At 34.2% G+C, this 25,681-nt stretch overlaps 1 protein-coding gene across 2 annotated transcripts in view; it reads left to right on the top strand.

Moving 5' to 3' along the window:
* LOC136978336 (arginase-1-like) overlaps positions 1-25,314 on the top strand; it is a 62,022-nt gene extending 36,708 nt beyond the window's left edge. Inside the window, exons 8-11 of one of the 2 annotated variants that reach the window (XM_067274046.1) lie at positions 10,962-11,066; positions 17,294-17,370; positions 22,520-22,579; positions 24,851-25,314. In XM_067274046.1, coding sequence (XP_067130147.1) covers positions 10,962-11,066; positions 17,294-17,370; positions 22,520-22,579; positions 24,851-24,993 — 385 coding nt within the window. In that variant the 3' untranslated portion in view covers positions 24,994-25,314. Of the gene's footprint in view, positions 1-10,961; positions 11,067-17,293; positions 17,371-22,519; positions 22,580-23,942; positions 24,053-24,850 lie in introns of those variants that run through there. The other variant, XM_067274053.1, reaches the window with a different exon arrangement.
* The last annotated feature ends 367 nt before the right edge of the window (positions 25,315-25,681 follow it).

Genomic DNA, 25,681 nt, shown 5'->3' with positions numbered 1-25,681 from the left:
AGCTACAACTTGACAGAAGGAAATGTACTTGAACAATGAGAAGGTGATATGAAGTGGATGTGGGAGAAGTTAACATTGGTTATACTTCTAACTAATAAAATAATAAAATAAATTTTAAATATGACTGTAAAAAACTATGAAGACTATGCTACAATGATTAAATATATATAATGCAGTAGATCGTTAAGAATAAAAGTCAGAAGTAAATAGAACAGTAATGAAAATACATTGATAAACTAATATAAAATAAAGAAAAATAAAAATTACAGTACATAGACATAGTTTGTAATGAAAACTTTTTCCAAATGTGCTGCTGTAATTTTAGAAAAATCTGTTGTATTTATTTCATTTAAAATGTTGAATTTATATTTTTACTAGGTGACATGTTATTCCAAGTATTTTTCATTTCTGTAAAAATGATCACCTGCCATATACTTTTTATTTTACTATTATTTTTGTAACTTTAGATATGTCTTTAGTTTTCTTCCTTGTCATGACCTATCCCTTTGTCTTTGTGGTTGGCACTTGCGGGGAAATTTTGGCTCAAATTATACTCATCAACAGCAGAGAGAAGGAGAGAAAAGCCAGTGATTGGAGAAAAAACAGAGAAGGAGAAAGGAAATGGAAGGAGTGGAGAAAGAAGTGTAGAGAGAGATTTGGAATTATTCTTGAGGAATCTTAGGACTGTGTTAGAAAAGAAGTCAAGTAAGGGCAAAGGAAAGAGAAGGCTGTTTTGTCAATTTGAAAGAAATTAAGTAGCTTTAAATCTCTGTACAGGTAGCCCATCACTATTTGAAGAATATTTTTTCTTACTATTCTATTCTATCTACCGTTTTTTTTAATTTTTTCTTTTTTTTTTAAGCAAACATTAATTTTAAGAAGAAATTAACTCTCATCAGGTCATTAAGATTGTTGCATAACATTACTTGTCTGGTGTATTATTTGAGCAATTTTTGTCAAATATATTCTGTTATGATTATAAATGTATTCATTGGATTGTCTATTTCATATAAAATTGAGTAACATCTCACACACAATTACTAGTTTCAGAATATATTGATTCTAAGAGAGCATCAAAAAAAAAAGACAAATGCTAAACTGGTTAAAGGAATCAAAGCTTTTGTATTGGTTAAACATTTTTGAGGCTTCTCTGTCCCATCATACACCCTATAACATTCAAATAAGAACATTTGTAAATTTCCATTAAACATTTAAGAGGAAATTCAAATGTGCAAACAATTTTAAAAACAATGACATAATTTTTGTTTTGATTCAAAAACAGCCAAGTATAAAAACATCAGTTTTAAATGTAAAAGTCAACATTTATTAAAATAAAGAAAACAAGCATTAATACAATAATTATAATAGTAATAAAATAAAGAATAAAAATAAAGCAAAGCAAAATAAAATAACTACTGGGTTATTGTAAATAAAATGCACATAGTATTCTTAAAAATTAGACCCAAATTAAAAATCTGAAAAAGGGAAGAGCTGATAAAAGTAAGTATTTTCAAGGGAGAGTTAGGTAATGAGCAAAGTATATCAGGAAGAAATAGTCAACTTTAAGACTGTGATCAGAGATATGAAAGTAACCATACTCATGAATCCAATTCATTACTTTCTCTTCATTTGTTCAGCAGAGAAAGGACGGACATCGCTATAGTAAGTCTTTGCCTTATTGGACGTGAGATTACTCCCTATCAGAATGACCAATCTCCAGTTCTTGTCAACAGGGGGTTGCATGTAGGTTGGTTTAAAACTCTTTGGCCAGGACTGTTGATGCTTGTTCTTTCTTTAAATTCTTTTGCTCTCTTAATTTGGTTTGAAGAGTACAGCAAGTGCTATCCAGGTAAAAAATTATTATTATTCTTATTATTTGACTGGAATTTTGTATATTTCACTTCAACATTTTTTAAAAAAAGGCTCTATAATTTAAATGAAGTCATAAGTAATCATTGACACCTTTGTCTGTGAAATGCTTAAAGAGGATCCTAGTCCCATAGTATTGATATTAAAAGCTTGTGTCCTCAGGTGTGCTCTCTGTAATGTAGAAAATTTGATGCTTGATGATATTGAACAGGTTGTGGATAAGCTGGCAAGGAAGGCCAAAAGATTCTGCTATATCTATAATTCTTATACAACTGCTGACTTGCAAAACTGTATGAACACAGAAAAGCTCAATGCAAAAGAGAAAAAAAAGCTGCAATTTTGTACTTAAGTGTGTCATGAGAATGAAGGTGGGTGTAAGATTGTACAGCCGAAGGTTTTTTATACATGACAGTTCTGATGGAATCCTTTAATTCTTATGATAAAATCAAGATAATGCACTGAAGTTTCATGAACTGGTCAGTTTTCAGGGAGAGACCAATGTTCAGATTAATCTGTCAAACAAAATCTTTGTGCCTTATGGTCATTCCAAACTATAAGAAAGTCATCAATGTAACAAAATATTGCATTGATATATTTGCTAAAGACATTGACAGCCACAGCCTTGGCAAAAATCAAGCAGAGTTTAGCAAACTGTTCAGTAATGGGTGAACTGATAGACACTTCTTTCGATTGTGTATAAAAGTTAGTGCCGAACAGAGTATGAAGAATAAATGATGTATACATACTCCAAAGGTATTTGATTCCAGTCTTTCATCATCTCACTGTGAGAGTGTATAGATAATAACTTCCTGCTTTAAAGGAGGATACAGGTTTTTATAATCAAGCACTGTAAAAGATTACATCTCAATGCATCAATAGTTGCTGGTTCATATAATGTAGTTGCTGAACATGTTCAGCAACTACATTATATGAATCATCAATAACATAAGAGTTCCTTTGAAGTGAGACTTTTAACGAAAGATACCAATGTTTCTTTTATTTTTCAGTTAGTGAAAAGTGGTTTTTTTTTTTTTTTTTACAACTGACCTGATGCATATTTGGAAAGCCAAACAGTCATGGTAAACCTTATCTTGCCAGTATTCTGAAAAAGAGGCAAGATGGAAAGCCCGGAGAATTCTGAATGGCTTTAACTTTAGTCAACAGCATCAGGATAGGATTCTTAGAAAATTCTTTGCCTTCAATATCGTTTTAAATGATCAAAGCAGTAAAGAAGACATGTGTAGTGCTTCGCGACTATTTTTTTGTTGTTCCGGTTTTTCCCTTCACCCCCTCGTTTTTGCTCGTGGTGTCACCTTTCCTGTTTACCCCACGTTGGCAAGCCATATTGGCCAGTAGAGGTCGCGTGAGGAGGATATCCGGCCGGGACTGTATAAAAGGTCAGGATCCACGTGTAACAGTACTTTTTGGCTGTTGGTTGCGGTGTGTTAGCCACGTGTAGACAGAAGACCGAGGCGCCGAGTGAGAGAAGTAGGAGAGAGGAAAGAAGACGAGATCGAAAAGAAATCTGTTTGCATCCAACCGATTTCAACGTAACAGTGGAGAAGAAAGATAGCCAAGAGACCAACGACTGATAGAGGACTCATCCAAACAGATTAGTGTCTTTATTTGTTTCCTGTACGCGGTGTAAAATTGTCGCGAGTTATTTTAGTTTGTAAGTTCCCCTTGTCTCTTTGTTACGCGCTATCCGTTGCCCCATTTTTTGTTTCCTTTATTTTGTCGCGGACTTCCCCGATAATCCGAGAAAGGTGAGCGTATGTTATTATCAATATTGTATTAAAACAGTACTAAATTAAATGCCGAAAATTTGTTAAGCCGACTTGTTCATCGTTTTTTTTTTTTTTTTTTTGTCTATTCCTGCAGACATTACTCTACAGGGGGAATATAACATTGGCGTCCGCGACAGGATAGTTTGTGTAAAGTCGGCCCGGCTTGCTCACCCTTCCTCTATTCCGGGTGTAAGAAGAATTCACTCGTGCGGTGTAATTAAATTGTCGTTGGCCACCTCCCCTATTTGTGATGGAAACTAATGAGGTTAGTGGATCAACAGGAGAAATATGTAACGTCCCAATTGTTACCGGGTTCATGGGGATGATTCCGTGCTACTCCAACCTGCCCGGAGATATTTTGGATGTCCACAGGTTCTTCCAGACTGTGGAAAACGTGGCATCGTTAGCTAGTTGGGAGGAAACCGTCAAGGTGACAGTGGTCCAAGCTCGGCTTAAGGGGGAACCGCTATCGGTATTTTTCGATCTGAGGGACCAAGGGGTCACTCGTTATGAAGAAATTAAGGAGGGGCTCATAAAGTGCTTCGGCCGGAGGGATAGGGAGCAGGACCCCTTCGACCAAGTATTGAAAATGACGCAAAAAAGGGGAGAAAAGGTTTGCGAATACGGTATCCGCATCAAATCATTGTTTTCGCAAGCGGTAGCTCGAAATGGAAATTTTTCCACCCTGCGCGATAATGCGGTGAAAGATTGTTTCATGAAGGGACTAGCTTTCGACATTCGGAGACAAGTGATTCAGAGCCGGCCAGAAACATTGGACCAGGCCATTCAGAGAGCAGAAGAAGAGGAGGAAATTGAAGCAGCTTGCGGGAAGAGGGGGATCGCAAGCGAAGTGTGTACCAACTCAGAACAGGTACTCACTGACAGAGAGGATAAGGTTAATAGCCGAATAGCAAGCCTCGAAAATCAAGTTTGGGCGTTAAACGAGTCGGTCGCCTCTTTGGTCGAATGCGTTAAGGGAAGTGGGGAATTCGGGAGAAGAGAAAGACACGAGAGAAGGTGTTACTCGTGTGGTGAAAGGGGACACCTAGCAAGAAATTGTAAAAAGGACAAAAATTTAAACTGATGGTGGGCCATTTGGAGGGTCAGACAAATGGCCAGCACGTGAAGTTAGAGCTGACCTCAATTGTAAGGATATTGGAACGGGGCTTGCCTGTTGTTGAAGGGTCAATGTTGGGCTATAAAGTTGTATGCTTGGTCGACACGGGAGCAGAGAGGACGGTCATAAGGGATGATTTAGTTGACACAATTAAGAAGTCGAACGTAGGAGGGATCACGCAGAATGACTCACGCATCAAGGGAATGTCAGGGATCGTACTTAAGAGCGAGGAGGCAGTCGCCATCGAATGCAAGATGGGCAAGGAGTATGGGATGAGTGTGAAGGTTCCTAGCATAAGCTTCCCTATCGGAACGGAGTACGACTTGATTTTAGGTATGGATGTCATTAGAGAACACCCCGGGTTACTGTCTGCAATTATCTCGAGCATTAGGGCCGAGAGACTGAGGGGGGGAGACGATTTCTCTATCAACGTTAATAGGGAAGTGAGTTATAAAGTGGAGGCGTGGGGATTGGACCACTTAGATAATGGTGTTAGAGATAAAGTAGTAGGGATACTAAAGAAATACCCAGATGCCATTGCCGACGAGGTGGTCGAGCTATCCGGTACGAAGCGTTACGTGCATTCCATCGATCTAATCTCCGAACGTCCCATTAACGTTAGGCAGTATCGCATCCCGTACAACTATCTACCTGGCCTCAAGAAGCAGGTTGACGAATTTCTAAAGGCGGGGATATGCGAAGAGAGTTCGTCCGAGTGGAACTCCCCGATACACGTGGTCCCTAAGAATTCCGGGGAGATCCGGGTTACCCTAGACCTGAGGAAAGTGAACGAACTGACAAAAACACAAGTGTTTCCCATGGCCCGGATAGATGACATCTTGTCCCAGTTAAACGGTAATAAATATTTCTCGGTCCTTGACCTGAAAGCTGGTTACTTCCAGATCTCGTTAGACCCCAAGGTGAGGCATGTTTTTGCCTTTTCAACTCCTTGGGGAAAGTACCAGCTGTGTCGGATGCCACAAGGGGGGAAAAACAGTGGCAGGTACTTTCAGTATGTAATGACTAAGATTCTGGCAAGGTTCGTGGGAAACAGTTGTTTTGTATTCCAAGATGATATAGTTCTGTTTTCGGCTACCCTAGAAGACCACTTGGAATTAATAGATCGCATAATTAACACACTGCATAAAGAGGGGCTTAAGCTTAACCCAAGGAAGTGCCAGACACTAGCCGAGGAGGTGCGATACCTCGGCCACATAATTAATGTAGAGGGTGTACGCCCTGATCCGGGTAATATCGACTCTATCAGTATGGTGAAACCTCCCAAGAGTGTGAAAGGGGTGCGTAGCTTCCTCGGATTGGTGGGGTTCTTCCGTACCTTTATACCATCATTTGCTAAAATTGCAGAACCCCTAACACAGCTAACAAAAAAGGGGAAGAGGTTTGTGTGGGGTCCAGAATGTCAATGCGCATTCGAGAAATTGAAGGAAGCAATATCTAAACCTCCCATTTTGGCACATCCTAACTTTGAAGAATCCTTTTTCTTGCACACCGACGCGTCGGAGCGATCTGCGGCAGCGGTGCTTGAACAACGAAGGGAAGGTGGGCTGGTGCCGATTGGTTATTTTAGCAGAAGGTTCCAGGGAGCCGAGGTTAATTATTCGACCATAGAGAAGGAGTGCTTGGCGATAATACTAGCCCTAAGGCACTTTAGATTTTTAATTTTGGGGCAGAAGACCGTGATCCTATCCGACCACAAGCCTCTTGTCTTCCTTAGTAATATTCAGAACGGGAGCAAACGCTTAATTAGATGGGCGATGGAACTGACCGACTACGACGTTGAAGTGCAACATGTGAGTGGCGTGGATAATAAGGTAGCCGATTTTCTGTCGAGAAATGTTAATGAGATTTACCGCATGGACACGGGCCCCCCAAGCCACATAGCTCCCGATAAGTACGACATAAAAACATCACAAGATAAGGATGAATTCTTTGGTCCCATTAAAAGAGATTTGCTTAGAGCCCAAGCGAGTCAGGGCGTGAGCGGTGAGTCATCAAAATACATGGTTGTGGATGATTGTTTATATAAATTAGGTTACATTAGCACTCGTGATCAGCGAACGGACCAAGTGTGTGTGGGAGAGAGTATTGCCGCTGACTTAATTAAAGCTATACACACCAATGAAATGTTAGGGCACTGGGGCATGAAGAAAACAATGAGAAACATTGAGAGGCGCTATTATATATGTAATTTAAAGAGGAAAGTCGAGGAGGTAGTTAAAGCTTGCGAAAGGTGCCAGAAGCACAACGTACACAAGGGAAAGGCCCCGTTCCAAGGAAATGAGATCGCTAATGCACCCTTTCAGAAAATTGCGGTCGACATAGTAGGACCCATGAACACAACAAGCCAAGGGAACAGGTTCCTACTTGTCATGATCGACATATTTACAAGATTTGTTGAGACCTGTCCACTAAAAGACCAAACCGCGTGGTCAGTTAGTAACGCCATATTTGATAGGATAATTTGCCGCTATGGTGCACCCGAAGTAATAATATCCGACAGGGGAACGAATTTTCTATCTTCATTGTTTGCAGATTGTTGTAGGTGACTGGGGATTAAAAGAAATATCACCACGGCGTATAGGCCGTGTGCCAATGGGTTGTGCGAGAGAGTCAACAGGTCGCTAGTGGAGATGATAGCTAAGTCCACAGAGAGGGGGGGAGCTGATTGGGACGAGATGATATACCCTGCATGCTTTGCGTACAACAACTCCAACCACTCTGCCACTAATGAATCGCCTGCCTTCCTCCTGTACGGAATGGATCCCCGCATGCCTAACTTTGAGTACCCTGTAAGGGAGGAGACGACCGATGAGCGTAGAGCATTTCTGATTACGAAGCTTCGCACGTTGAGGGAAGGGGCAAGAATGCGCGCTGAACTGTTTAACAGGGGTAGAAGAGAATATAGTAATAAAGGCTGTAGCTTGGAGAGATTTGGGGTAGGGCAAAAGGTGTGGCTGAGAAAAGGGGGCATGAAGAAGAGTAAATTCTCCGAGAAGTACAAAGGACCATTCCGTATTATTAAAATCGTAAACCCTACGACATACTGCATAGAAGGGTGTAATTTTAAAGATAGAGAAACGGTCCATGTGGATCGATTAAAGATCTGCTATGGACACGTTGAATCGAGAAGGGGCAGTACGAGTAGGCCAAACAGGAACAAGAGGAAACTGCGAGAGCCTGAGACGGAAGAAGAGGAGGAAGTCCAGGGAAGTAGGTGGGTTAGGCCACCTGGGATCAGTAAAGGGAAAACACCTGGTATCAATAACATTCGGCCAGGCAAGGACGTTGAGGGAGAGGATGCGCACAGGGAACGGTACAACTTACGTCACCGGCAAATTGACTTCCGTCGTTTACACAACGGCAGTTGACGTCTTCCGAGGGGAGATATGTAGTGCTTCGCGACTATTTTTTTGTTGTTCCGGTTTTTCCCTTCACCCCCTCGTTTTTGCTCGTGGTGTCACCTTTCCTGTTTACCCCACGTTGGCAAGCCATATTGGCCAGTAGAGGTCGCGTGAGGAGGATATCCGGCCGGGACTGTATAAAAGGTCAGGATCCACGTGTAACAGTACTTTTTGGCTGTTGGTTGCGGTGTGTTAGCCACGTGTAGACAGAAGACCGAGGCGCCGAGTGAGAGAAGTAGGAGAGAGGAAAGAAGACGAGATCGAAAAGAAATCTGTTTGCATCCAACCGATTTCAACGTAACAGTGGAGAAGAAAGATAGCCAAGAGACCAACGACTGATAGAGGACTCATCCAAACAGATTAGTGTCTTTATTTGTTTCCTGTACGCGGTGTAAAATTGTCGCGAGTTATTTTAGTTTGTAAGTTCCCCTTGTCTCTTTGTTACGCGCTATCCGTTGCCCCATTTTTTGTTTCCTTTATTTTGTCGCGAACTTCCCCGATAATCCGAGAAAGGTGAGCGTATGTTATTATCGATATTGTATTAAAACAGTACTAAATTAAATGCCGAAAATTTGTTAAGCCGACTTGTTCATCGTTTTTTTTTTTTTTTTTGTCTATCCCTGCAGACATTACTCTACAGGGGGAATATAACACGACATGAAGACGAAACTCCAGAAAAAAAAATAGTCTTTTAATATTAATAAATACTGAAGTCCAAACAAAGTCTTTAATAATAAAAGTGATCTCATAGCTTTGTGATAATGTGTTCTTTGGATAATTGTTAGTATTTTCCCTTTGATAGTGTAATAAACAAATTATTTTCATCTTTTTTCTGACATTTTTAATTAAGACACTAACTGAATTGCTGCAGCTGGATTTGTTGGGCAGCTTCTTTCTTGGCAATTAGCCTTTTGGTAGCTTGTTGAACTTTATTACACAGCATCCAAACAGATCTTATCAAATTTTGAACATGTCCTTAGCAAATTTGCATTTATGACTTTTAGCAAACAATTCAAACACCTCTCATAGTAAAAAATTGTTTTCTGAACTTGAATTGTTTTTGAAAACATCCTCTATACATTATTAAGTGGTGCTTATAAATAGGTAGCTGATGCTTATAAATCCATTTAATCTTCTTCACATATCTAAATTGCTTTTTTTTCTGTCTTGATCAAGCAGTCCAATCTCAGTCCAGTTTATCCTGAGGGTCAGCATTGGTCTGCAATTGCTTCCAGTTTAAACTGCATCCATTTTCAGATAATAGACTCCTAACTACCCCATCCCTACTAAGAATGGAAGATGTCAAGAGGTACAGTAGTTAGGAATGGGTGTCAATGGTCATAGATTGTACAACATCCAAACATTATCTAAATAAATTTAGACAACTTTGTTACCAAGCTGATTCATTTGTGTGTCTTCTAATGATGCTCTTGGTTACAAGTGCTTGGAAAACTATTATTTAGAATGAGCTCAACAAAACAGATTTTTGTTATTTTAAAAATAAAGAAATAATTAGCATTAATAATTTTATAGTTTATGCTTTTAATGCAGCCACATTGAACTTTAGGATATGCCATAATTTTAATTAATTAATGTGAAAACAACTCCAACTTTTTAATGAAATAACAAAAAACAAACTCTTTGCTTCAGTTCACTTTTATTTACAAATTACTCTTTAGCACTTTTGGACAACCAAGTCCATTGTTAAGGGATGAACAAATAAATTTAGTTAGTTGCTGCCTCCTAAGTCTGCACTACAAGCAGATGTAACATCAACAATCTACAGTGTGAAGTAGTAGTCTTAGTAGGGATGAGGTATTTCGATCCTTACCAACAAAACTGCTTAGATCATTAATTCAATTATATGTCTCCTGACAATGGATTTGATTGTCTGAAAGTGCTAGAAAGTAATTTGTAAATAAGGGTGAACTCCAGCAAAGCGGTTAGGTTTGCAACATTAAATACTTTTAAATCAGAACAAGACAGAATTTATAACAAATAATTTTATGCCAAACATATTGTTTACTAATATGTATGTGGTACGATCCAAAAGTTCAGGGACTGCAGTAATCTATGACAACAAAAGCATGTATTTGAATTATTATGCATGTATTATTGTATGAAATGGATTCTACCAAACCACCTCTACGTGTTCAGGTTAATTTCACCCATGTCATGTGATTAAACCACAAGCGCTGCTTTTTTTTTTCCGGAGATAGTTACCTTTGTTCTGCGACATAATAAAATTGGAGTTTCAAGAACAACTTCCAACATTTCGACTTCGCCATGGTAGAATCACCGTACACCTTTCTTAGCAATTTTAAAATCTCTGTAGGTGTTTTACCTAAACGCTGACAAAATTTAATGTTGGAGGTTGTTCTTGAAACTCCACTTTTATTACTTCGCAGAACAAAGGTAACTATCTCCGGAAAAAAACAGCAGCGCTTGCGGTTTAATCACATGACATGGGTGAAATTAACCCGAACACGTAGAGGTGATTTGGTAGAATCCATTTCATACACTGTAACTTCAAATACATGCTTTTGTTGTCATAGATTACTGCAGTCCCCAAACTTTTGGATCGTACCACGTATATAAAATAATTTTAAATCAATGTTGTCAATATTTGATATTTTTAACATTTTATTATTTTAATTGCAACTTAATAAGTTTTTATGTAATGATTTTTAAATTGTGTTTTAAAAATATTTTAGTACTGTATAATGATTACAATAATGATTATTATTATTATTTTTTTTTTTATAGAGAATTTCTTCAAAATCTAAGCATAAAATACTACACTATGAGAGAAGTTGATAAATTAGGAATATACAATGTCATTCATATGGCTTTAGAAAATATTAATCCTCAGTATGTGTAAATATATTTTTAAATTTTTAAAATCATTAAATAATTGTTTTCCTGATTAAAATTAATAGGAATATCAAAATGAATACATATTTAGTGAATCAGTTAACTCATTGCATATTTCCAGAGTGATATTGATTTAACCATATTAAATAATACTTAATATTTATTAATTATTAAGAATAATATTTTATCAATTTTTAGACTGGTTTAATTATTTCTTATTTAAAATTTCCATGCTTGTAAAATTTAAAAATACAAAAGAAATTATATTTTATAATAAAATATTGGCAATGAATGAACATTTTTAAGAATAAAATATCCAAGAAATGTATTATTTTCTTGCTAATGTATTACAGATTTGGAATGACATTATGACAGATTTAAAGGCATTCATTTTAAGAAAATTGCAAAATAGATATTTGAAAAGTCAGATTTAAAAAAAAAGTAATAAGAATACATTGGATCCTGACAGGGTTGTCAAGAGCTTGTTAAAAAAATAAAAAAAAAGGACACCTTCGTGAGCTCCTTTTGTTTTCCCCCCTTCTTGAATAAGTGAAATATGCTGAGTGTTTCTTTGTTGATAAAAAGGAGTTTTAAAGATTTTATTTTCTGTTAATAAAAATAACATTTTGGCATGAAAATCATCCCATTGATCACATACTGTATAATAAAATAGAGAATACACTGAGATCTGTGTTATGTTTGTTTTCTTATCGCAAGCACTTTTGATGAATTTTTATGATGAGGAATGGTTGATGATGAGGAAGTTTTTTAGAAAGGGCAGCTAAGTAGCCTATAAAGAAAGGTCTGGCTGTCTGATCTGGTTCTGGAACACTAAAGGAAAATAAAAAAATGGTGATTGTCTAATTTTTGGGACGACTGTCTTTTAATTGTTATTAAAACTTTTGTCAAAATTGTTAAGAACACATAATAAATATTCAAATATGTTTGAAATTGAACTAGCAGTAAGCTCCATGATGTGCAAAGCAGTGCATGCATGGATCCAGGCTCACACTATACATATGCTGGAGGATGCTAATAGTTGCTTAATCACTTGTACAGCATGACCCATACACTGGGCAAGTCGAGAGTAGGAGTGTTGTATGCTCAAGAGCTGTAAAAATTGGAAATGCGTTTTCATATGGGAATCTCTTCTTACTACCACCTTGGATGCATGCAACACTCCTACTCTTGACCTGCCCAGTGTATGGATCATGCTGTACAAGCGATTAAGCAACTATTAGCATCCTCCAGCATACGTCTAGTGTGAGCCTGGATCCATGCATGCGCTGCTTTGCAAATCATGGAGCTTACTGCTTGTTCAATTTCGAACACATTTGAATATTTGTTACGTGTTCTTAATAGTTTTGACAAAAGTTTTAATTTGAATTTTAAGCATTCTGTTCTTCATTGATTATTTCTGTTTGTTTTTAGTAAATTTCCGTATTCGCCTGATGACAACAACTATAGGTTCGTCGAAAGTGCATGCGATAAGAAAATGTACATATAACACCGATCTGTGTTCTCGCCGTTTTATTAAAAATAACATTAAATTATAGGGATAGGAACCACTAAGGAAAAGTCCCAAAGTTTTCTCTAGGCCTGGGTAAAAACTCCCATCTCTCCACTCTTGATGGCAAGGCCAGATTACACTTTTGCTCTGTAGGCAAAGGCTAGAAATTTCTATAATGCTACTTTTTTGACATAGTGTTAGAAACTTTTACATTTAGGCTACCTTATACTTTAATTACAGACTATTAAATGAAAATGTACCAAATTTTGCTTAATTTTTTAAATATGAAAATGATACATTTTATTAAACTGGTACATTTTGTTTTAAGTTACACCATTCAGATTGGTGTATGTTTATAAGTAGTCAAAGCTATCTATCTGATGTAATTCAATTATCTGAATCAGCATTTTTATTTAGACAACTTAATAATTAATTATAAATATTGTAATATTTGGATCATTGGATGTGAGCAAAAAATTGCTATAGAGAACATCAGGTGATTGATTATACAGACTTTAATATTTGGAATTTTTTGTGACATTCTTATACTATGCTTGCCAATTTTGCAGCACTTCTAAATCTGCTGCTCTAAGTTCAGGCCTACTTTGCCTATTTAGAAATCTGGCTCTGCTCAATGGCCCCAGACCCTGTACACTAAATTTTAGTTTGAACTCAAGCGTCTATAGTACTTGGATTTTGCCTTGGTAAAATCAATTACTGTATTTAACATGTTTTACTAAAACAGTTCAACTAATCTTAAAGAAGCACACGTGAAACTTACTTTTAGGAACAAAAATTTTATATAACTAAAGATTTTAGAGTGCTTTCATGTTGCACATGGGTGTACTATTATTATACAGATATTCACTTTTTCAGTCAATTGTAGATATAGATAATCTCCATTAATCTTTAAAATTATTTTAATGAACTTACTGGTTTATATATTTAATTTATTTACATGCAGTTGTGTTTAATATGAATCAAACTTTAATTAAAATTAAATGAAATTTTTTGGATATGAAATCTTTTAAAATATGAATAATATTTCACTTCACTGAAATTTCAAATTGACTTCAATTTTTAAAAACAAGTTAGTTTATTTGCTTTTTCTCAGTTTCAATATTTCATAAAAATGAAATATTTTAATTCTTAAAATTACAGTGCATTTAAATTTATTTGGGTAATCTGCACTGTCATATACCTTACAGAAAATTTGTGAAACAGAAATAAAAATGCTACACAGCCCACTCCGTCTTGCAATCTCATGCCTTTGGAACATTTTGTGTTCTGAAGACCACATGTTCTGTTGCGTAACCGGCTCGTAACCAGTCACTTAGTAAAGGAGGGATGGGCCCTCATAGTGTAAAAGCTTACCGTTTGTTGTTGTAAAAGTTAATGGGAGAAGGAGAGATTTGTGGTCTGAAGATCACGTGTTCTATTGCGTAACCAACTCCTTGGGTGGGCTACTGGGAAAAGAAGGGATATGCATTCTCGATGACAACCGAAAAACCTGGATCAAGGAGGAAGAGAGGGAGATCGCGCATGCTCAAGGGAAGGATGACTTTTTCGGAAGAAAGAAAGGGAGTGAGGACGTGTAGACGACAGAGTTGCGAGATTGTGTTTTGTGTGTTGTTTCCTTTGTTTTAGTGTCTGTTATAGCTAAGGGACAGAGTAGTGATTGGAAGGACTAAAATAAACTTTAAGTTCCTTGCATTGAAGTCATAGAGTGTGTGATTTATTTCTTTGAAGTTTCTTTTTGTTTTGTTCTTGCACGGGGAATACTCTAAAGATTGAGTACTTCCCCACAATGTTTTAAAAGCATGATTACTTACTATGCAGTTTAGAAGGTACTATCAAGCATTAAAATGTTTTTCTTTTATTTCACTTCATTGTACTGTATTGTACATTGTACACATAATTATAAAATAAAAAAACAACATTGAGAGGAAACGTAATCTGTATCAAAGATACAAATGACAATTGACTTAATGACCAATTTTTTAAAAATCCTTTGTTACATTTATCAAATAATAAAATTTATAATGATAATTGTTCAAATAAGCTATTTAATTCTTGAATTTAATGTCCAATGACATTACTTTGAAACCTATTCACTTGTTTTTATTCACTGTAAAAAAATCTATGCTTATACTTATTCTAATGTTTGTTAGCAAAAGTAAAAGCAGAATGTAAAAATGATTTATTTTTGAACACACTCAACAAACCTTTATGTGCGGTAAAGTTTAAAATTTGTGAAACAAACGTTTTCAGACTCACTCGAGGTCTGCTTCTGGTTAAGTTGAGAAGAAATTCCAAACTTAGAACACCTTGTATGGCACCCCCAGTACCCAAAGGGCTCACGACAGAAATCAGAATCGGGACCCCGGAACCAGATGCACTATGGTTGAGTACAACCAATAACTTCATGCCTTGTATAAAGAAATTGCAGCCAGAACAGGCACCAAATTGGCCTACGAAAGGTCCCCCTCTATATATACGTTGTGCAATGCAAAAGACAAGTCTGACATTCTCAGGGCTCTGGGTGTGTACAGTGTCCCAGTGAAGGACAACAGGTTTAGATGAGACTTGGTGTACGTCAACTCCACCAAACCTCAGAGTGTCCATGAGCACAAATACAACATAGACCACGCAGGATACACCACTGCCCTATCCACCTATGCCACTGACCCAGAAGTTCACATGGACCTGTCCAATGCCAAGTTGATAAAAAGGGCCTTTCACACGGATCACATCAGGGCTCTCGAGGCCCCTTGAAATATACAAGGCCAGCCTGGCGAGTAGATATATCAACTTTAAGGACAGCAACACATTATCGTATGCCTGGTGCTATATATGTAAGAAACAAGAGGTTGCTGATGTTCCAAGTGTGTATTATTTACAGTTATACCAGTCCCACAATTAATAGACTTACATGGGACACCCTATGTATTTACACACAGATGGCACACTCTTGCAACTGATAAATACAGTTAATAACCATGTTCCAATTTTATTTTAAAATTTAACATTTGAAGTTGTTTGATACAAGGCATTCTAAGTTTGGAATTCCTTCTCAATTTAACCTGAAGCAGTCCTCAAGTGAGGTCGAAAATGTTCGTTTCACAAATTTTAAACATTACCAAACATAAAGGTTTGTCAAGTGTGTTCATTAACACCAGTAATTATGTTGGAAGATATTGTGATTTATTTTTACAAAGTAAATTTGATTCTCACTGCTGTTTTCACTTTGTGAAAATAGCACTCAATCATATACAAATGGCAGCTGATAACAATAAGTTTTTTATGCATATGCTTTTCAATAAATAAATAGAGAAAATATTTCAAAATTAATTATAATATTTATGAGAATATAATTAGAAAGTATATCCTTCTAGGAAGTTCTGTGTGTTTATATATTTTTTATTTCATTTTGAGGAATTTGACATTGTGACTTTGTGACTAGTGTTGAGGGTTTTTGCAGGGAAAAATTTAAACATGATAAAATGCATTTGAAGTTTGTAAAACAGAAAAGCTTATCAGAAAGGATATTGCTGCCAAAACAATATTCACTCTGCTTTCTGTCAGCAATTCACTTACTGTGTGAACTAAGATTAAAATTAAGACATTTAAATATGAAAAAAATTAAAATTATTTTATATTTGACTTTATTTTCATTATAAATAAAATATAGAATAATATATTAAATAATAAAGTAGAGAGACAGAAATTAAGCAATATCATACAAAATGCTTCCTTTTATGGTGAAGACTTGGATTTTAATGATTAGACCATTTAATGGAATGTGAAATTATGTTTTATTTAGCCTATCACTGTGTAGAAAATATTACGTGAAAATGTATTTTAATAGTTTTCTAACTCTAAAGTTATTTCATAATATTTCAAATTTTATATAAATATCACCTCAATTAATAAATTATAAAACTGATTTCTACACTGTTCAGTTTAAAAAATAAAGTAAATAAATTCAAAATTTTAGTGATACATTATTAGTTATGATTTTATTAGCAAAATGTTAGAATATTATTGTATGTAAACAAAACAGAAATATAGCTATCATTTTAAATAAATATAATTATTTTAATCATCAAAGTTCATTTTATAGCAGTGAAAAAAGCAATATGTTTATGGTTTATTAGTATAACAAATATTGCTCTGTGTATCTAAACTGTCAGTTTTCTGAATTATTATTATTACACAGATGGGAGATAAATTTCTGGTAATTATCAGCTTTCAAGATGCAGATTCATGTAGGAATATCTAGCGATATCAATTAAGGCATAGATTGAATGTACAGAAAATGAATGAGAGAGAATCAAAGACATATGAATATATGTTTCATTGATTTCAGGAAAAATGGCAAGTGAATGTGTCTGTGGTGTGAAAGAATTATTCACATTTTATAAAGATGCTTTTTAGTAGACTCGAGAAAAGTTCATCAGTTCATTCATAAGTGCAATTTAAAATCAGCATACAACCTACCCGAGTGCATAACCTTTACCTATTTTCAAGTTGTCTTTTAAACACACAACCTGCAGGTTATCTACATGAAATTGCAGTATTATAGAATTTTAATAATTTTAATTTTGGAGATTTCAACAATACTTCTAATTTCATAAATTATATAATTCATATTTTTTGTCAAATTTTATTTTATTATATTTTAAATAGATATATACTTGTTTTATATTTTCAGTGGTAATGTACCATTACATGTTAGTTTTGATATTGATGCTCTTGACAAAGCAATTGTGCCATGTACAGGGACACCAGGTATTATTAAATTTTCTAATTTGTACTTAACTGATGATTAGAAATTTTTCATAAAATTTTTCTTAATAATAATAATTTTGTCTGGCCTTAATCCCACTATCCAATAAGTTAAACAGTACTAAACTTAGATTCATCAGCAAACACAATGCATATTATCTCAACTTGTGTACATGGATGATGTAAAACTACATGTTCACACAAGTGAAATTGCCTATTAGGTGTTAGACACACTTACTCCATTGAAAATGAAAGAGTTTGGCCTACATAAATGCAAAACACTTCACACTAAAAAAAACTGATTTTGTACTTGGAAATGGAGAAATCATTGAATCTGTGGATGAAATCTGAGATATTTAGGATTCCAACAGGCCAAACTCACAGAACACATAAACAAAACAAAGATTAACAGAAGAATACAACAGTAGATTAAACTTAATACCAACAATACTGCTGAATGCAAAACATGCATTTAAAGCAATCAACACATATGTTGACTCAGTACTGACATATTCATTTGTAGTTCTAGTTCTGTATGCAGGGCTTAAAGTGACTCTCTTTTTTAGCTTTTTTTCATAGCTCCTCTCTTTTTTAGCTTTTTTTCATAGCTCCTCTCTTTTTTAGCTTTTTCTAAGAAAAACGCACTTTTTTAGCTTTTTTCACTTCCCATGTGAATTTTTTTTTTTGTAAATGCACTCAGGAGCGAAATAGCGACCAGCACGTCCCCGTATGCCTTATGGACCATGCGCAACATGATAAGGCACTGTCGTATACACATGTAGTGTACTACATTTATATAGACTAACAAAATGAGGAGCTTCCCAAAGCTTGATACTCTGCACATGCTGTAGGAATTTGCACGTGGGTTCTCCTTGCTTGTATCCTTGTGAAATACTGATCTCTGTGGCGCTTCGATATAACCATGCTGCATTAAGACATAAGTACACTTCTAGTTCGGCGTTAAGAGTGATTTTTATACAGCATTATTTTTAGCATTTGTATTTATTTAAGCACAGTGGACAAAAGAAAGAAATAGATTTTATTTAATACTAACAGTAGAAACTCATGTTTTAGCAATGGAAAATCGTATAGAATCCAATACTTTCTGAAGTAAGTTGCTAAGCAAATTTCTTCCCAACTGCCTGCTATTCTTTAGCTTAAACGATGACATTACTCGTTTTTGACTACCGTAGAAAAACCGAAAATAATAATTGTTGAGTGATAATAAATTTGATTTGTACTGTTGTTATTAAATAAAATGTTGTAGGACACTCATTTCAAAGCTTGTATCTTTCTAGCACTCTGTAAAATTAAAGATCGAGCGAATCTCGTGCCGGGAAATACAAGATTTTAAACTAATATCCTAAATATTAATAACTTCTGTAGAGACAATCTTTAGACAAAGACAAAAGTTTGGTTTTAAGTGGGTGCTTATATATTTGGCATGCACCATGGTTTTCTGCATTCTAATGGTGTCCTTCGTGTTCCATTTCGGCAGAAACTATAAAACTCGCCACGCACATGCGCATTCGAACAGCTGCGGTCAATCCGGCACCAAATTAAAAAATTAATTTGTAAATATTTAGCATCGAAAAACCGCTATTTTCACTTTAATCTAGCTTTTCAATATGCTTCTAGTCGAACTCAGTCAAAAAATTAATTTAATTATAATTTATTGAAGATTTTAATTTTTTAATATTAGAAAGTAATTAGCATAAATTACATGGTGTCATGTCTCATCTTTGCTCCCGTTCAAGTTTATTGTCCTATACACGCGCCAATGTTTGTTTTTACTTCTTCTGGGGTTTTATTTCAACCTCGACCATTTGGTTACGCAAAGTGGGGAGACGGGCGTCACGTGATCGTGTACCTGACTTTTTACAAGTTTCCTTACTTCGAAAGAAACTTATATTTTTTCTTGATTTTAATTATTATTAATTAACTTTTTTGGTGGATTCTTATATCTTTGTATTATCTAAAGTTGCAGATATAAATGCGTAAAACTTTATTTAAAAAATTGTTTTTCTTATATTTTAAAATTCAAAAATAAATTAAATATCGGAAATGCTAAACTATAAGTACAGTGTGTTTTACATTATCATTGCAAACAGATACAGCTAATTATTTTATAAACGTATTTATTATTTTAATTTTTATAAATTATTAAATTTGATGCAACGTGATCAATTAATTACTGTGGCTTGTTAACATGGGCGTAGCCAGGAAGGGGCATGGGTGGGCATGCCCCCCCCCAGTTAATCTGGTGCCCCTCCCCAGAAAATTACAGCCTCTACTAGGCCCCCATAACAAACTCTGGCTACACCAATGCACATTAATTAATATGGAGGCGCGACTCGATTCAATTACTTTTTCATTTCAGACGTTAGTGTTACATTATGTATAAAATTACATTAAAATATGTTTATTATAATTAATAAATCTATATAGGAATAATATCTGTGTCTAATAAAACAAAGCGATTATAAAAATAAAAAGCATGCGTTCCATCTCGATCTTTTGTAAGCGAAATTTTATGATTTTAATTTTTAAAAAATGAGATTTTTATTTATAATTTCTGTAATTTGATCTATAAGAGCAAAAAACTAAACTTATCAAATATCAACTCTCTGTAAATAATTTCATCATTTACTTATTAATGTCAGATTTGTTAAATTTCATGGGATTGTATTATTTTTCAACTTCAGGGTAGTAGAAAGTTTTGTATATTTTCTCCCGTGAAAGTAATAGACTCTGCCGGTTCCCCACTGTGAAGGACAACAAACTGCTAAATGTTTAATTACATTGTTTTCATAAACTCTCTTCTCTGTCAGTTGTGGGTCGAATGACTAACAAATTGTTTTATTGTATTCAGGGGAATAGATTTGGAGACTAGTATTACCAGTAATGAATGCTGTAATTTTATTTTTAATCATTTAAAAAATATTGATAAAATTACCAAATAAATGATTGGGTCACAATTACTAGTGGTATTGCTATATAACAGACATGGGCAAATGCGACTCCGAGAACCGCATGTGGCTCTTTTTGAGTTTTATGTGGCTCTTGCTGAAAGTGTTAATTTCTGCTTTTTATTATTATTTTTATAGTTTTATTTCCACAATTTTGTGAAAATATGTTTATTAAAAAATTCAATACTTGTTTTATATTATATAATAAAATCGAGGTACAGAACTGCGGCTCCCATGCATTTTGCAAAACCTACATTTTGCTCCCACTGAACTTTTGCTTGCCCACCCCTGCTATATAATGAACATGCAACCCACTGATTCTGCCAGAAGTTGTTTTTTTTTTTCTTCTTTAATTACATTTTTTTTATGAAGAAATCAAAAAATGTACCTTGAAATAAATGGCATTTGAAATTTGGCATATTATATGGAAACACATTCTGGTAGTTGTGTTACTATTCCATTTGCTTTGCTGTGTAATGGTGGGAATTCTGTACGGGGCACATGAAAACTTAATGCAGGCCTGTTCTGGCTTAATGCAGTCTTACTGGTCACTATTCTGGAGTATAAACTCAGCTTAACTATTTTCATATTTAATCTTATCAGTCCACTTAATAATCAATCTAATATCATATGCAATGTTATTGATACAAAATATGTGCGCGTTTGTGTTTTTTTTTAATAACGCCTGTTTTCATTCATTTTAACACTATTAGCTTTTTTAGCTTTTTTTCAGTGTGAACTCTCTTTTCTCACTTTTTTTTTATTGCCATGACTGCTTTAAGCCCTGTGTATGTGCAATGTATAACAACTCCAAAGTAACACATGAACAACATTAACAAAGCATAACAAACACCACAAGTTGTCCATAGAAAGGCTGACTCTTCCTCAAAGAGAGAGAGATGATAAGGCTGCACAGATATTTTAAACCTGCACTAAAATAAACACAGACACTTCAAGAGTTTTTCTATAGAAAACAATAAACATCACAACTATATAAAGCTGTAACTCTTGCAGAAAAAAAGTACACAAGTCAAAGACACCATCAGACAGTCTTGGGCTCAGACATAGCTCCAAGGTAAGCACCCTATTGATTTCAGCCAGGATCACATTGGCAGAACTGCATCAAATTGTTGGCTGACTCATGGATGCCTCTTTGGAGAGATAGCAGTCATAAATGCTTCTAAGATCAGGTTATAAATACAAAATATTACAGAAAGCACATATTAAAAGACAACACTACAAATGACACCTGTAAGAAATGCCACATCACATCAAATTGCAAATTTTTAACACACTACTGCACACAAGAACTATACTATGAATACACATCTCAGATGGTCATATAGAACAACACACAAAATAGTATATACTTTGACTATGCACTTACGGGACAGCCTACGGAGCTTTGACTGAATTTTATTATTCACAAGAATTGGATTCTTTATTGAGGATTGCACATTGTATAAAACATTTTCATTTAGTATTGAGGATGATCACCACCAATATAAAAGCAATTGAATTAACAAGCCAATAAACAAAGGTGTGACACCCAAAGTGTAAGAATTAAGGCACACATGTTGAAATATGACATAATACAATCGTTTATAGACCACAATACATACAGTAGAGTCCCATACAATGTGCAAATAAAGCAAGCAACAACCCTTGAATTTTGTCGATCAGAGGTATACGTTTTTTTTTTTTTTTTCAACTTATAGGCCAAGGTTTAAACTTTCATAAATCGTGTGATAATGCAGGTTTCGATAATGTGATTTCCTATAATGCATAACAAATCCCCCGCGTTGTACGGGACTCTACTGTATTTAATTTGTGGAACATATCTAGAATGTTTTTTCCATTCATTCTTGAAAATGGATTAAAGAATACAATTATTGATTCATTTTTCTGCAAGGGAGAGCAAAATGCTCTCTCTTGGGATAAATGTGATTGTTTAACTATTGAATCTTTCAGAACAAGTCTTTTAAATGTTAACAGTTCTTAATGTTATATAAATCATCATCTAATAATTTTATAAAATGTTTAATCTGATAATCTAAATTTTATTAAAATATCATGATATTAATAATTTTATTTGATCAAATATATTGTGATGTAGTTGCTAAATATATGTATATATTAAGCATTTATGTATATTAAATATTTTCATATTGATTTTTAAATAGTTTCTGGTGGATTAACTTTAAGAGAAGCTGTTGTGATTGCTGAGGAAGTAGCAAAAACAGGTATTTCAAACTATTTTAGGCAATAGAATTTTTCTTTTTTAAAAAATTGATATCTTAAATAAGTTATGAACCTTAGTAAAATATTTAAGATATGTCTTGAAATTGAGTAAAACTGGCATTATATTTAAATTCAAGGAAAAATTACATTGTTTAAGGAAACCAAAAAATTAGAATTTGAAAAATGTTTTTGGCTTACATGTTTGGAGCATCAGATAATGATATACAGTATATTACCAAAATTAAAAACACTCCTACAACAGACTAGAGTCAGTATTGCTAGATGTCACTTCTGACCCTCACATATTGCTGGTGTTACTGGGTGGTTGCAAATTCAGATTGTTTATTATTTTTTTGCTAACAATGATCATATAAAAGTTGAGCATAAGGATGTACTGTACATCCTTATGCTCAACTTTTATATGATCATTGAAAGATTTTATATGACATAGATATTAAACAAACCACAAAAATTAGTATAAATTAGGAGCAATAGCACTGCTGTAGTTGGTGTAATCCACAAAAAAAATAAGATAAAATATTCTGTGTGTATTGCTATATGTGTAATGCAGAAAATAGCCTTACTGAAATGTTGAAACAAGAATGGAAAAAAAAAAAAAAACTCATATAGTATTGCATTTAGTTATCAGTTTAGTAGTTATCATAAAGAGATGGATATTAAAATGATCCTAAAATTTGAATCAAGTTAATTCAATGTTATAGGCACCCTACACATTCATCTGTTAAAAGTTTTGTTCTTAAAATCTAAAATTTTAATATTTATTCACATTAAGCTACACAAAGTTGGAATTGCAAATCAAGTTAAAGTTATGTGGGAAAATACTCAATCTTTAGAGTATTCCCCGTGCAGGAACAAAACAAAAAGAAACTTCAAAGAAATAAATCGCACTCACTATGACTCCAATGCAAGGAACTTAGTTTATTTTAGTCCTTCCAATCACTTCTCTGTCCTTTCAGTATAACAGACACTAAAACAAAGGAAACAACACACAAAAAAAAACAAACTCGTGATTCTCTCGTCTACATGTCTTCTTTCTTTCTTCTGAAAAAGTCCCACTTCTTCTGTTGAGCATGCATGATCTCCCTCTCTCCCTCCTTGATCTGGGTTTTTCGGTTGTCATTGGGAATGCCCATTCCTCCTTTACTCTGTGACCCACCCAAGGGGCTGGGTTATGAGTTGGTTATGCAACAGACCACAGTTATCTATAAAAATATACTGCCACAGCACTATCACATTAGTAATACAGATTTGAAAACAAACACATAAATATGTATAAACTGTTTGATAAATCATCAATAAGTAAATCCTCTAAATTTAATTAATGTATATTTAATCATTTGTCAGTACTGGTTCTAGTCTTATCTGCAGAGCCAGCACAAAGAAAAGCAGGATCTGGTACAAAATTCTCTTGCAGGACCTTCTGAAAAAATCAAGTAGATTTTTATTTATTAGACATTTAGAAACAAAATTAACAACTGTTTAATTTATGTAAAAAATTAAATACAGGAACATGGCCGGCGTTATTCACATTTAATAAATATAAAATAGAAATACAACTTCACAAAGTTAGGACCTTGTCTTGTCTTTTACTTCCGCTGTTCACACCATCAGCAGTCCTTTAAAGTTCACAGTCTCTCGGAGACGACCGTGAGCCTCGGAGACGGCCATGTTCCTGTATTTAATTTTTTACTTAAAATGTGATAATTTACTGTGGCGATAACACCAGAGGACGCTTTTTTTACCTGTTTTACATTCTTTTACGGAGGCAGTAGCCTCAAAAGAAAGGTCGTCTCCGAGAGACTGTGAACTTTAAAGGACTGCTGATGGTGTGAACGGCGGAAGTAAAAGACAAGACAAGGTCCTAACTTTGTGAAGTCATATTTCTATTTTATATTTATTAAATGTTTAATTTATATTTATTAAGATAATAAAATAAGACAAATAAATATTCATTCGTTCCTATTTTGCCTTTTACTTTCTAAAGCCTATATCTATTTTAAATTACACAAGGTCCTGTGCCAATGCACCATTCACATTGCCTTTGGTCCAGCCCTGCTTATATGCACTTTGGTTGCAGACTAGAAGCATGTCAAAACTTCTTGCACAATGTATAAAAAAATATTGTAAATTTTGTACTTGTTTTCTCTTTGTACCAAGTAGTTGCAGTTTGATAGCATGTAAAGCCTGCACTGATTGGTGTTAACTAATTTCTATAATACAAAAATTTTCTAAATTTATTATTTATGTTACAGGAAATCTTTCTGCTTTAGATATAGTTGAAGTTAACCCAAAACTTGGAACACCACAGGATCTAGAAATGACAGTTAATGCAGCTATAGATATTGTATCAGCATTTTTTTATAAAGATCGAGTCGGTGATATGCTAACTGTATAAATATACACAACAAAAAAAATTAATATGAATAAAGTACAGTACATCAAGACAGGACTTACTAAATAATTAAAATAATTTTTAACTTGAAAAAGCAAGCCTGTCTGGACATACAAGATTCAGATAAAGATTATAATCTCTTTATATGGTAATCATTACAAGAAGTAAATCTGGATTTTAACAAATTGTAACAAAGAATCATTTCATGTTACCTATTTATTATACATTTTATATTGAATTTATGAAGTTCTTCAAAAGCTTTTATTTTATAGATGTATTATTTTAATATATTAAAATGTAATATTAATACTATATTCACATTTTAAAAAAATCTGTAAACAAATACAAAAATTTTTCATGATGTTATAAAGAAGAATTAAATTTAATGTTGTTTATAGCTAATGTTGTTTTACTTGAAAGAACAAAAAATTGTTTATTTGAAAATGAAGAGAATTAGAGGTAGCATCTAATGAATATAATCTAAGTATAATTTCATCTGTTTGAGACTGAATTCACTTTATGTATGATACATGAACATAATTTATATTTTCGATTATCATTCTAAGTATAAGCAAAATATTTATTATTTGAATATTTTACTTTAGTGTTAATAATTGATATCCTGGTTTTGAACACAGGTTGACCATCTAAAAAAATTTTTTGTTCTTTAACAGATTCAATCAAAAAAATT

Source organism: Centruroides vittatus, unplaced genomic scaffold (assembly GCF_030686945.1).
Source record: "Centruroides vittatus isolate TY-2023 unplaced genomic scaffold, ASM3068694v2 contig_1146, whole genome shotgun sequence".
NCBI classification, from domain to species: Eukaryota; Metazoa; Arthropoda; class Arachnida; order Scorpiones; family Buthidae; genus Centruroides; species Centruroides vittatus.
This window is presented reverse-complemented; position numbering and strand designations above follow the sequence as displayed.